This window comes from Seriola dumerili, unplaced genomic scaffold (assembly GCF_002260705.1).
Source record: "Seriola dumerili isolate Sdu_G_001 unplaced genomic scaffold, Sdu_1.0 BDQW01000309.1, whole genome shotgun sequence".
Classification (NCBI taxonomy): Eukaryota; Metazoa; Chordata; class Actinopteri; order Carangiformes; family Carangidae; genus Seriola; species Seriola dumerili.
The window spans coordinates 1,433,499-1,447,934 of record NW_019174564.1 but is presented as its reverse complement, the minus strand read 5'-3'; the positions used below and the strand labels follow the sequence as shown (position 1 = coordinate 1,447,934).

At 39.9% G+C, this 14,436-nt stretch overlaps 1 protein-coding gene across 1 annotated transcript in view; it reads right to left on the bottom strand.

Moving 5' to 3' along the window:
• Positions 1 to 2,085: 2,085 nt before the first annotated feature.
• Positions 2,086 to 14,436, bottom strand: part of usp53 (ubiquitin specific peptidase 53) — a 31,896-nt gene continuing 19,545 nt past the window's right edge. The window contains exons 11-17 of the mRNA XM_022758827.1: positions 14,269 to 14,415; positions 12,692 to 12,838; positions 9,732 to 10,524; positions 8,725 to 8,792; positions 3,587 to 3,653; positions 2,757 to 3,490; positions 2,086 to 2,647 (exon numbers count right to left, since the gene is read on the bottom strand). Coding sequence (XP_022614548.1) covers positions 2,571 to 2,647; positions 2,757 to 3,490; positions 3,587 to 3,653; positions 8,725 to 8,792; positions 9,732 to 10,524; positions 12,692 to 12,838; positions 14,269 to 14,415 — 2,033 coding nt within the window. The 3' untranslated portion in view covers positions 2,086 to 2,570. The remainder of the gene's footprint in view (positions 2,648 to 2,756; positions 3,491 to 3,586; positions 3,654 to 8,724; positions 8,793 to 9,731; positions 10,525 to 12,691; positions 12,839 to 14,268; positions 14,416 to 14,436) is intronic.

Genomic DNA, 14,436 nt, shown 5'->3' with positions numbered 1-14,436 from the left:
GGGAGCTTTAAATCATCAAAAAGAAGAACCAAACAATGACTATTTCATTTATTTTGGAATACCAGCGTAGTATAGTAAGTCAAAATATCAATTTTATTGAACCGGATGGTCACACAACATGTCACTACGGTGGAATGATATAATAATCTCCCACTATGACCGGGTGTATATACTAGTTCGACATTATTTGAGTGCCCGGGAGTGTAATGAAAGTATGTTGAATATACTTTGTTAAATCATACAATGTTCATAGCGGTAAATGTGACGTTTATTGTAATAATTTGAAAAAGTTTACTTGGATTTGTCAAATCTTGACTTTTCAAACACATTCCACATTGATCCAATGTCTGTTTCATCTATTTTCTTTTTTGCCCAAAAATAAGACAGTCACATGTGATCATTTTACCACATTTTTAATCAGGTAAGTGCTCCCATGTTGTTGGATTTTAGATGTGTGCTGGATACTACCTAATATTTAAGTCAGAAACATACTATAGTATTGCTTACTGATGTCTTTCAGCTGTAATAAATATCCATCTTCATAAAGGTTACCATTGTTAAAGCAAGGTCTATTTTATATAACATTTATTAAGAAAAAAGCACAAGACTCACTTAAGGGAATCAAGTACAAGTACAAAGGTCAAGTGATATGAAAGTATTCAAAATATCACAACAGGTCAAAAGGCAGATAACAGCTAATTAAGCTATTAAGGTTTTAAGACTTCACTTCATTGTAGTCACAGGTGGTACAAGTCTCTTGTGTTCTGACTTTTTTTCCAAATATGTATCTATACCAAAAGAACTGCATAATTTACAGCCTGTGGTCTTTTAGTTGGGTAGTCAGTACTTAACATTTGACAATATATGGATATATAGGATATGACAGCAGATGGCAGCAAAACACCATTTTTCCTAGTATATATTGAAAACAATGAGCTGGATTTGTGTATCATTAGGAACTATTTATTTAGTAAACATGTTGCTTATCATGAGGACTCATTGGGGTAATAATTTCAAAATGAACATACTGATCACAGACCAGGTTTCCTCGTCCTAAATCCTAAATAATAAAGATTCAAGGTCAGCATTGCTACACTCCAACACTTGGTGCTCTTGAATATAACATGGCTCAACACACAGATATGGTTAAATAAAATATTTTATTTAACAATCGTTAATCAATAAAAATAAAATAAAATGTTACAAAAATTCTTTAAAATCAAAGAATTGTACAAATCATGGCTCCAATTTAACCTTGTATTGACATAGAAAAATACAAAAGGCACTGTGCATTAGTCTGCTGCATATATAAAACATTTTTAACCAAAAATAGTCCACTACTCAGGTGTACATGTTAATAAAAAAAAAAAAAGAAAGCCCTGTCTATTTCTAAATGAAGCTTTTAAATCCTGACATATCCATGTCCTACCAGTGCAGACTTGCTGCTAATAGGAGCTACTTTAAGAAGTGAAACAGAAAACTCAAAAATTTGTTGATTTTGCTAAAGACAAAAAATGGAAGGATATAACCGTAAGGAGTGTGAAAAGAGAACTCATCAACCCTAAATACAGTGCAAAAACATAAAACGCAGTAAATATGTGCGGATAACGGGATGTGCGCAGGTGTGCATTTGAGGAGATAGGGACATGCCTCGTGCCATAATTTTCTACCCAATAAGCAATCAATTTAACATATTTACTCATCACCTTCTAGCTGGACACCCTCACTGGTGGTCAGAGTTATTTGGGTACATTACATCTCCTCCGGTAAAACATTTTACAGATGGTGACAAAGAAGAAAAACCTTTGCTGGTTATTTGCAGAGGTCATTAAACACCACGTACCAACAAGAGTCCAAGTTGACATGCTAGAGAAGAGGTCTTATTGGCTAAAAAACCAACGTGGGTGTCCTCGAGCTTCATATTCACACGGATCCTTGGGATCCATTTTTAAGTCAAAGCCAAAAGAGTGTCCAGTATGTATAATTACTTTATAAAATCTACAAAAAAAGCACTGAATATTACTGGAATCTTGTGTTCTTCAAAATCCAATGAAAGGTAATGTCAAAAACAGACAGAATTGGGGCAGACACCTCATAACACTGAAATGGGAGTAGTTGAACACACAAATAAAGCATTCCATAGAGTGTGAGAAAGTAGAACTGCAAAACATTGGTTATTTCGTCACGTAAAATAAATCTTTTAATCTCTTGTGTGGTAAAGTGACGTTTTATGACACATTCTTTACAAACCTAACCTTTACTTTTGAGCTCTAAAAGCACAAGCATGATGTTTTAGGCGTGTTTCTTTTTCTGTACCTTTCTGGTGCTATCTATTGTGCAAATTCACTTTTCATTCAAAGCTTTTAGTAGTTCATACCAAAACAGCCTGACAGCTATTAAGGACACCTGTCGTTCTTTTACAATCTCTTTGGCATCCAGTTCGTGTCAAACTTTCTGTTATAACAAACAAATACACATCCCAGTTAGAAGGAGTCAAACCATGTAGCAGTCATAGTGCATAACAATTCCATTGGGCATCCAGTCAAGGTCTATTAATGCTGTTGTTTAAATCATAGGAAACCATGCTCATCAAGTCCTTTTGGAGTAACTGGATTCCACTTTGCAGTAGTCTTAGTGGTAGAAAAGCCTGCAAGACATAAGCCAAAGACTGAATCAATGCAAATATTCACATAAGGACCAGAAAGTCACACAAACAGTATGATAATATTAAATTAGTATACAGCACTGTTGGATACCTGATTCTGATCGGCTTTTGGAAGGCTCCGGTGGCTGAACATCTTGCAAAGAGAGCCCTCTCCCTTCAGCATCACTCTCCCCTGATGACGCATGGTCCTCTGCTTTCATGTACAAGGCAGGCCTCTTATGGTATTTGGCCCGGTAAGTGTCTGTCATACAGTTGTCCACAGAAAAGTAGGTGGTGGGTAGAACCATATCTGACAGAGTAGGGGAGTCGGTACCATCATCGTGTCCAGGCTTTGGACTGGGTAACCTCTCGTCGCTCTCACTGGCCGACAGATCATTCCTGTCTTGGTCCGATGACCCCGACTTGGAGCTGGCGCCGGATGAAAGCCTGTGCTCGGCAGGTGTCTCAATCCACCGACGGAGGGTGGTGTGCGAGAGGGGGGATGAGCCATTTTTGGGTTCATTGCGGGGGCTCGACCGTGTTGGCACCTCCCGGGGTTGGGAGTGGACGCCAGATGGGTCAGTGTGACTGCTGCCAAAGGTCTTGGGGGGTAAAGGGGGGGGGTGGTTGTGCATGAAAGAGTCTATGTGGGCAACAGTGCCAGTCTCTTCTTGTTCCGAGAAAGGTCCAGTAAGGTCATCTGAGCTGTTCCACTCAGAACTGCTGGTCTTTGCTAAGTAAGGAGGCACAGGGCTCACAGGGCTACTATCCACATTTTCCTCTTGTTCGCTGTCCAGACCATTGTTCTTTTCTAAGATCCCAGGAGTGTATCGGAAGGCTCTTCTTCTGTTACAGAGAAGCAACACAAACATCAGTATTTTACTTGCCCTTGTGCCACATCAACTGAAAACTTATACTTATACAATTTGAGCTCAGTTTTACCTTTGTATGGGCTGACCAGAGAGGATGTTTGCATCTTGTAGATCTGGAGATTTTCTTCCTTGTTCACCTAGACATTAATGAAGCCTCATGAGCATTTTACATCACCACACACTAATTTGTAAACTCATGGTCATTGCTACCAGATGGTCATAAAATAGAGCTAGGTAACATCTGTTATGGGTTTTTATTTAAACACAGCTACAATATTTTTTTTTTTCTGTGCCTCTCCAGCAAAGACATGTTATCTAACAGGGGTCATGCTGAGGCCCTTTGCCTGGTGCTGGGAGAGGAAGTATCAAAGCAGCTAGTCTGGCAGAGCGCCCTCAGGCCCCCGGTGTACCACTCTGACTGTCTGATCCAACCAAAGGACATGGCCCCTCAAAGGGAATTTGGGTTCATATCCAGGCCCTGTTAGCTTTCAGCTAACAGCACTAATATAACAATAGGACCCTGAATGAACTCTAGCTGATTTAGAAGTTGGAACATGACCGCAAACTAATGAAAATGGAGTAAAATTCTATTAACCTTTTAAGTTCAGTCATGTTATGATGTGATTTCAATGAATTATGCTGCAAAAAATTGGGAGATAATAGCTGATTTGACCCATTAGATCAACACATGTTTAAAAACAGGTCCCTGGGTGGGGGCTGGTGTGGAGCTTAGCCAAGTTAGCAGGGTGGGTGTGATTTACAAGGCCTGAGACAGACAACAGCTGACTAACAGGACAAGGAAGAGAGTGAGTGGCTGAAGACCATCTGTGATGTGTCAGCATACCCTCCTTTTTCCTGTGCTCTCTCAAAGCATTAGTGGCTAAATCCTTTGTGCTGGCATGCAATTACGCTGGGGTCAGACTCCAGACTCCAGATCCCCTCCACAACACTATTGCATTTTTAAGCCGCTAAGTCCATGTGGCAATTCACAATTTGATGCCGCTGATCTTCAATGTTGGCAAGCAACTGTAACAATATCATTCTCAAAAACAAAAAGGGATGCAGTATACAATGCTTTCTCCTTAGAAAACCCCATCGTCTTCATGGTCATGTATATCTTTGCCAAGGAAAAGCTTACGGGAGAAAGTGGCTGAATATCAAAAGGAAAAGACGACTGTGTGTTGTGGGGTTGTAAGACTGTCTGTTACTGTTGAAATCAAAATGTTTTTCAGGCAACAGCTATCAAATCATCACTTTAACTAATCTAATCTAAATTCAATGTGAATCAGTTCTTCAGGTTCAGGGTTCGGCTGATATCCAGAAAACATTCATTTCAGTGGAATTTTGCGATCGCTGCTGCAGCTGCGAACGCCAGAAAAACAGATGTATTCAAGGTGTCCTGCTGTTTACATGGCCTTCTGCGCTTGCCTGGGAAACCGTCCATGTACTGTGATTGCATGGATTAAACTCTGGTTCAGCTGCATTCAATGTAATATCAAAACTGCACCAAGTGCTGTACAATAAAATTTCCTTCTCATTCCCATGTTAACTGGAAAGCATCAAGTTGTTAACTAGGATTAAAGAACATGAAGCTGTTTCATATGCATACATGCTTTTCTGCACTTACAAAATGTGTGAGCAATCAGTGGCTGATTTATAAAGACCTATATATTCAGCTTTTAAACACTGATACTCTCCTCATGTAAATCACTCACAGACATCTCTCTGACCACTTCCCAGCATAGAGGATTACTCTGATAAAGTTCAAGAGAGACACCTGTTTGTTAGCTGTTGTTATCAACTAAAAAGTTATTCAGGACTTTTAATTGCAGGGAACATAGAAGTGATTTGACATAATTTCAATTATTCCAGCTGTCAGAGAGAGAAACTCACATAGGAAATAGAAAATGTGCCTCTATACAGACCCTGAAAGCAAACCCCTAACTAGGTTTTGAGAAACTGAACATGCAAAATTTCCCCAACAGCCCTTTGAAGTTTTGTTGATGTGGGGGAAAAAAAAAAGGACACAATTCAGTTCTAAGGCTCTCACATTGAGATTTGTAGTTCTCTCCGTTCTGGTGTCTGGGGTACTTAAAATTCTTGAACATCAATCACACTCACATGCATATTTACAGTTCAGCTTTTCATGAGGACCTGAACTCCTGAATGTAAGGAGGAAAAATGAACCCTGGAAAAATGCCAGGTTTTCAACAATTTCATCAGTCAGCAGCCAGAACTACAAAAAGTCGTCTCCAATTCTTAAAAATCATTTGGAACAGCCTTTGTTTCAGTGTGTGTTGAAATGGCACAGGCATGGGAACGGTAAGTCATATGCCACAATATAAATGTGCACTCATCCCATGGCATTAACACTTTGGTTATCACATCAGTCACTGGCTTGTTACGTGGCGTCAATAGGCCAACTAAGCTGAGCAGCATTACAGCTCTAAACACACTAACTCATGGACACACATGTGCTGCAGAAGATGTATGCAAACAAACACAATGGATAGTAAATCCATTTAATCGGATAAAGGATAAAAGTCACCATGACTCCATTTTCTTTTTTCAACCTACACATACACAAGGGTAGCGTTAAGTACACAAGTCTTCTGTTTATGCAATAATAACTTTGTAGATGATATGGATAGTGCAAACAGAGCCATAATAGCTTTACAAGTGTGTTTCTATGGACTCTTGATGAGGTCTGCAGGAGCCACCAGAGCCAATCAGGGTAAATTGAGAAAAAGGTGTGATTTACTGGCTTAATAGCAGTGTCTGGAATTCCCACCCCATCTCCTGACAACTCTGACCTTTCACACTACTACATGCAGGATGTACCGCTACCATTTCGGTATCATGTAGCTTAATGAGATTTATCAAAAACAAAATCCAAGGGTCGTCATTAAGGTGAGCAAAAAGAGCCCGACCTAGATTTTAGATGATCGTTTGTTTGATGCAACAAACGATCATTAGGATGAATGCCTGTGGTCAAAATGTCAACTGTGCTCCCTGCAACTGCCCTTCCACATAAATGTGTTTTTAGAAAGGATTTTGGACTTTAATGGACTACTGGAATCTGCTCAGGCTTCTCTGACACTGCAGCTCACGCCAGACTACCACAGCTGAACACAGTCCAAATTGACTTTGGACACATTTCCTGCAGCTTGTCGATACAATTTGCAGACAGCAGGGCATAAATATCCCATACTGATTTTAAAATAGCTACTGAAGAATAGATTTCAAAGGCCCAATGAGACAATTTTAGAACACTAGCACAAAATACAGCTGTAGAAATACAAAAATAGGTCTTACAAAAATTTACAATTCAAAGAGGAAGCAAGTGAATGAACCTGGTTAAGTGTGTCACTTCTTTTTTCATGTGTGATCTGTAGACACTGTCATATCTCCTTAAAGACACTAGGGGGCAAACAGCCCCCAAACCTTTGTACAAAATGTAGGTTTGTAGAATCAATTATGAACACATAATTTATAACATAAAGACTGTGGATGTGGGTTATTACATCATTGTTGTTGTTATTATATATATATGTATAATAACAATGATGTAATGTGTGTGTGTGTGTGTGTGTGTGTGTGTGTGTGTGTGTGTGTGTGTGTGTGTGTGTGTGTGTGTGTTAAAAGAAGGGATACTGCAGCTGCCAGCTGAAGTGTTTTTCCCTTTGCCAGAGATTGTTCCACATGAATCACTCTGCATGTGCAGATGCTCACAGGCCAATAACAAGACCAGCATTCAACACTATGCATTTCTGCTTCTGTTTCTCAACTCACCACACTTGTGTTAAAGCTATTTTTAACTCTGAATAAAACTAAAGACAGATACATTTGGAGCTGCTGTTTGCATCTTATGTTTCTATGCCTTAATCTGAACCTTGAAATAACTGCAGTGCCACAAAATGACATTTTATTTGCCTCATGTTTGAATACCACCTTCTGACAGTCCCAGTCATGGCATTTTCTGCCCGGCTGGGCACAGCTGGGTGGCCCCTACAAGCTCACTCATCTCCCCCTCTTATTCAGGATTAACTCAGTGTATTCCTGTTGAGGGAATTAGTAGGACATTTTTAAGATATTTATTAATTAAAAATATTGTCCTTCTTTTGACTCTGTTCTTATAATGTAGATCACAACCAAGCATATCCGAGATGAAGTATGTGATGAGTGTCCAGGCGACAAACCCCCTAGTGCTATTATTGTCATCTAATCTCCCTCCATCCTGTCTGGAAGATAAAAATAACCATTATTGCAATTTATTTGCGGCTCATTATTTTTTACTTCTTATTTTCAAACTGATTTTGTATCCCCTTGGATCTAAAAGTTGTTGTACTGCCTGCTGCAAGGACATTATTCACTGCAGTTAATAGCTAACAATGTCCTTGAGGTTCTGTATCTGTGTCTGTTCAGTTTTTCTTTCATTTAATGTGTAAGGAAGGACAAACAACCTAATACAAATAAGACTAAAAACATATGTTAGAAGTATTTCACTTAGCCTTGAATGAGACCAATTAATTTAATTTAGTTATTCAGACCATCAAAAACAAGTGAGCTTCACTGGACTTTTTTCCCCATAAAAATACACTTTTGCGAGACAAAGCCTGTTCTCAACTTGGGTTGCTGTTTCCTTTAAGCCCATGTACATTTTTCTGTGTGCTGCATAACATAAACTTTACTCAGGAAAAAAGGTCAAGGCCAGTCAGTGAGGAACTGGAGCACACTTATTTCCATACAGTATCCCTTCAATCAGGCTGTGACCTTAACACTACTGATGGAACAATAAATCAAGGAAATTGCTGAGTACTATCTTAATGTTTCAGATCCTAACAACACACGGAAGTCTATCGGGTAGAGGAAATTTCTTTAATGTCAGGGCCAAGCCTTTGTGGAAGAATGATGCTTTAATTTGTGACTTGTTTCCACTATGCAACACAAAGGATGCATATTTCTTCTGGACTTATATGCGTGAAGCTGGAAATAATGGCTGAATACCTAAAATGTTCACAGTTCTGTCTAAATGAAACCACCAAAGGTCTTAATATAACAAATCTTCACGCATGTTTTATATGCTTGCTTTCTCTGCTAGGGAACACACATTTCTCCAGTAATACACAGAATAAGCAGACACTGCAACAACAAAGTTATTTTTGTTCAGAAATAAGATACAGGTTTAAGTGAGAATGATTTACCTACCAGTGGAAAATGTAGAGCGCAGTATGTCAGCCTTCAAATCATCACTGCTTTTCTGAGGGAAGTGATCCCTAAAATACAAAATAAATTGAATTATTCATGCAATGTGGATTTCCACAAGATATTCCAACCACTTAAGAGGACTAAGATGGACCCCTGCTATGAGCAAAAAAGGGAAAATAAACCCTCATGACCTCAGCCTAAATATATATTTTTATGATGAATGATTTACAAAGGTGTGACCTTAAACTAATTCCTGCAACATTCTTTTCTGTGTGAAGACTGCAAATGTACAACCATGTTATTGTCAAAACAACAGGTCCTTATGATTTTTTTTCTTTTTTCCTTTGTTATGGATGATTACAATCCGGCACCTATTATATGCTATGCTTTGTAACTCCTGTGAAATGTATAAAGATGTTGTAGTGAACTGTGAAGTGTAAAAGTGCAAAGCCATACACTATACACACCAAAATAAAATTCTTTTTTTTTTTCATATTTTCAGTCACTTCAGGCCTGAACCTAGAACATCGTAACTGTATTTTAAAGAATTAATAATTGAAGAGCATTTTACTAATATACTGTCAGGAGACTGGCTTGAATAATGCAATAGCAGTTAAGGAAGTCAGCTATCTGCTGGCTCTTCCCTCTGCGTACAGGAGTTGTCAGCTAGTTGGGATCATTATCTCCAAACAAGACCTGTACTACAAAGCCGACAAATGACAGCCCAGCATAATAAGGTTGCCGTATCTGCCTTGTGTGCATTTATGTTAAATGGGTCTTGCTATTCTTAGAACAGTTTGTTTGTAGTGCTTAATTATTTAGAAAATGGCAGCACATTTTAGAGTCAAATCCTGACATGAGTAGGCCATGAGATGACAAAGCAACATTCTGCTGCTGGCATCACACAGCAAAAATTGTGTCATAGCTATTTCTGCGTCATACTTTGCGGTGTAAGATTTTGTGTACTTGGCTTTAAAAAAACACTTTGATCCAACAGTCCATTTTACCTTGTCAGGTGCAGTTCAGGTATGGGCCGCAGGTCCTTGGAAGAAAGGTTCTCTACCACAGGTGAGTCAAGATTTGCTGAGCCATTGCTTAGTCTGTCACTACTTTCATATCCAGATTCAGTTCGTTGGATCTTCCAGTTGTCATTCCGCACTTTCAGAGTTGCTGAGCCCTTTGACCTGTCCTTGTCACTGTAGCCGCCCCGGCCATCTGAGTCCAGCGAGCTTCGGCTGCCACCAGTTTCATGCCTCTGCTCGTCCTCATAGATGGTCATCAAGCTCTTGGGTTTACGTTCTTCCCGCCCTCCCCACGTAAAATCTCTGTCTCGCTCTCGGTCACGGGAGGGTGACTGACTGCTTGGTCTTCTCCGGGGGCTGTGCTGCCTTCGCTCCTGACTTACTGAATTACCATCACCGATGGCACTTAAAACGCTGTCCACATTTAGCGCCTCCCGCATGGGCTTCCACGGGCGGCTAGACCTGCTGTTGCGACTGTTCCCTCCACTTCCAGGACGCTCTCTGGAGTCTTGGCTGCTGTCAGTATCATATCCGTTGGACAGCTGGTCTAGTCTCCGGCTATGATGGCCACTGCTGGCACTGGGCACAGTGGGTAGCACTTGGACTCTGGAGTGAGAGCGAGAGGGTTCATGGGAGGACCGACCGCCAAAATGGGGTGTTCGCTCAGCCCGAGTGGGACCTTTTCCTTGGCTACTGTACAGTCGAGTCTCCAGGTGTTGTTTGAAGCCATTCTCTGGAGGGGAGGCAGAGCGGGAGTAGGTCCTGTCCTGACCTGGATCTGAGTTTAAGTAAAAGAAGTTTCATGAGGGGTTAAACCAAGAGAACCTGAAAAGCAAAGTATATTCTGAAAAGATTCTTTTAAGTCACTGATTCAAGAATGTAATACTTTAATAATGTAAATATTTTTAATTGAAACATGTTTTTTTAATTTTCCAACCAACAAATACAAGAAGAAAGCAAATAACCAATACTACTCAAATGTTTCCACCTCCAAAAAGTCAAGGTTCCTATGAATTCCACAAAGATTATTACATCAAATTTGTCAACTTTTAATCAAATAATTTGGCAATACAAAACCCATTCAAATGGCCTTTGAAAAAAACATTTCTCTACAAACTGTCTTATCTTTCCTGCTGTACCTGATGCCAAAAGACAGTGTCATGGATAACATCAACACAACATATCGCCAAGGCCAAAAATGCTGGGCTAAAGAACACATAGGTTGGGCAGAAAGTGAGGGAAGGGCATGACGACTACAGGGTTACTGACATTTATGTCTGCAGATGACAGGAAGGTGTAAATTACAACCGACAGGAGTCGATTTTCTTCTGTGGTGTGTACTTGGAGGGTAGCCACCTCATGTAGAGGCATCCATGGTAAAAAGGTTTCACTTTGGTGTTGTATGTATCTGTGTGTATATACATGCATACATGAGTGTGTTTCCCAAATGGACAAACATGTCTGAACATGATAGTGTAGTACGGATGTGTGTCTGCTATTCCAAGGACACCTTGAGCACTAACAGCCACTCTCAAAAATACATGGCCAGACATCCTTCCTGCAAAACTGGCTCACTCATGCCGCTATAGGTGCCCTCACAATCCTTTATTTCTCAACGCTCTCCATCACAGAGATTTCTGAACAGCACCTAATGGTCTTTCTTAGGTAATTAAAATTAATTTTGAAAATATGGGGCATAAAAGAATGAATGGAGAAACAAATAGTATCAAAGTGGAAAAAGGTCAAAAAGTTATTTTTTCTACATGGAAGCAAAACTTGTATTGTGCAAGTCCTCATTTAACAATGTATTGTTATAATGTATAGCTGACAGTGCTTTAGTCAGAGGCTGGGTCCTCTGTATTAGAGTCTAAATCACTAAGAAAAGCAATCTGTGGTAACAAGTTTTCACGTGAAAACAAAAAAGTGAATTTAGTACTAAACTAAACTGTGAACCCTTGGAAATAAGCCCATGAGATGGAGTCACTTTTGCTTTGGATTTTGCTGACTGTTTGCCACAGTTAAATCACTTCAAACATTGTTGTCTTGTGTATGTTTTTGCTTGTTTATATGATAACAGTGTGTTTTAAAGAGTTTCTGCTACCAGCTTAGTGTTGTCAACTGTACTAAAGGCTGTGGCTCAAACAATGGTAACATGTCTGAATCAATACAGTCAGAGATCATTTAGAAATCCCCTAGGGTTATCCCACAAACCAATATAAGCAGCAAAGTTAAGCTTTTCTTGAGTGTTTTTTTTTTAGCAAAGTGCTAGCCTGGGTATGATCCCTATTGTGGTAGTTTACATTGACTCTAGAGTCACCTCCCGCCTTGATATTTCACGGCAACAACACTCGCCTCCTTTAGTCTGCTGCACTCAGTCAAAACGGGATGTGAGCTTGGTGCTAACAAAAACTACTGCGGTTGACATGGTGGATTCGGGAGTGTGTTACAATTGTGTTTCATAATCCCCTCACTGATACTTAATTGAAAGTACTGATGTACTAAAGGAGTATTAAAGGAGCAGACCAATCAGCCGCCTGATTAGAACTGACACACAAACTCCATTTGTGAAGAAGTCAAAAGGAGAAGTAGTGGCACAAATATGAGTTTTTGAAGTTAAATTCATCTTCTAATTAAATTATACAGTATTTATCACTATTTGGTTTGATATGCGTGTCTTTGTTGTCCATGTCCATGCAGACCACAGAGAGGGGAACCAATGCCTTTTGAATATGAGAGAGTGGGATCAAGGCAGGCTCCAACAGACGTCAGCACTTAATCCCCTTTCTGACACATTGCTCCTGAACCAAGGGTTACATAAGGGCTTGGGAAGTGGAGGGCTAGCCTTTTGTATCATAAAGCCTGGCAATTCTCATGTGTATGTGTTGCATTGCATGTGCAGTCTACTTCTATAGATCCACATACTATACAGTATATCTGCAACTAACCTCTGTAACGAGAATCCAGCCTCCGTTGACCACTCCTATCTGGTTCTCTTCTGGACTGATGCATCCCCCTCACCTCTCCTGCTCTCTGGGCAACTTCTCGAGAAATCTCCCTGAGGCGACTCTTGGGATCACTGGTGGCAATTTTCACTATGACAAAAAAGAAGCAAAAAATTAATTTGGCATAATTTCCTCAATGAGGGACATGGGGTATGTAGTCAGTATACAATTAATACAACTTGTGCTGAATCAGGTGGGCATTTCCACCACCACAGACACCATTAGAAGTATTTTTATCTCACTGTACAAATAGATGGCTACTGTCAGTACATCCTTTTCCTTGTCACTGTTTTCCACCTCTTAGTCCCCAGTACTCTCAAGGCACTGAGCAGTTTCTGAGTGTGTAGACAGAGGCAATTTTACAACACATTGTTGTGCTGACGTATACAGTACATTTTGTGCTACATGAGGGCAAAGGCAAAAGGGTGGAAACATGGCCATGCAGAGACTTCTCTCCTCTGTCTCTGGCAGATATTCACTTTGAAACACAATGATTAGTCATGGCACTGGAAAACATGATCATACTGTGGTTCTGTTAGCTGTCTGAGATTTCAACATGAATCACTGTGAGGAGAACATGACTACCAGGTGTTTTTAGAGACTATGCTTTTGGAACTCCATATTCTCTTCAGCATCAAAAAAAACAGAATGTGTAACAGTTCACAACATGATTAACCAGGACTTCATCATTTAACTTCAGTGCTTTGGTTTTATTGTACTGACGTTTCCTCCCTACACCGCAGCTTAACCAACAAGTTTTTAAGTGAAGGGAAACAATGACGCACAGATCTCAAGGACCTTTGCAGCTTTACACAGCCACATAACAGAGCGCACAATAATATCAAAGGAGGTGCTATTTCACTGGTTTTCTTTCATTGGCTTGTCATTAAGGCCATTCATTTAACAAATCTCTTCTTCTCAATTTACACTCTTCTCCACTCGTGCTTAACTATGTTGAGAATTGACAGTTTTTGGTGACCTCTCTCTTCAACAAGGGTCTCTAATCTCCCCTCCTCCTCTGTATTACTAACATAACCAGATTTAGTTTTATAGTGAAGACATTTAATTATCTCTTCCTCTTGTTGCTATGCCAGATCTTTGCTTGTCACCACTCTGTGGACATATATATTTATAAATTAAGCCATCTTTCAAGGCTAAAAACGACAACCACCACACACTGTGACTCATCCCTCTAGCATGTTAGAATGTTTTTTCCTTCTCTGCAAGACACTCCATTTCAACAAGTACATACTGTGTGTTTAAACTTTAGTTTGTTTGGACTGGTACTTGTTTGTAATGTTGGAACAATTTTCTTTAAAAAAAAACTAAACAAAACAGAAACACTATTTAATCTGCAGGGGAAACAAGTAAGAATATCTTTAGCACAAGTCAGAGGTTTTTTCCAGTCCTGATCACTTGACTAAATAACATGTTAAAATGGGAACTTTTGAGGTGTGTTCCTCCACATTTTGGGTTATGAATCTCTCTCCCACTTATTGCTTCCACATTTTCTCCCTTACCTGGTCCCCGTCCTCCGCTGGTCTGAGCGCTGCCCCTGCTGAAGGTTGAAGGGGTCTTCTGTTTGAAAGAGCCTTGGCTCAACAGAGCATTCAGATTCTCCCTGGTGAGGTCCAGTTTCTTAGGGGCTGGCACTGGAGATTCAAGGCCTGCAAAGGAGAAAAAAGGAA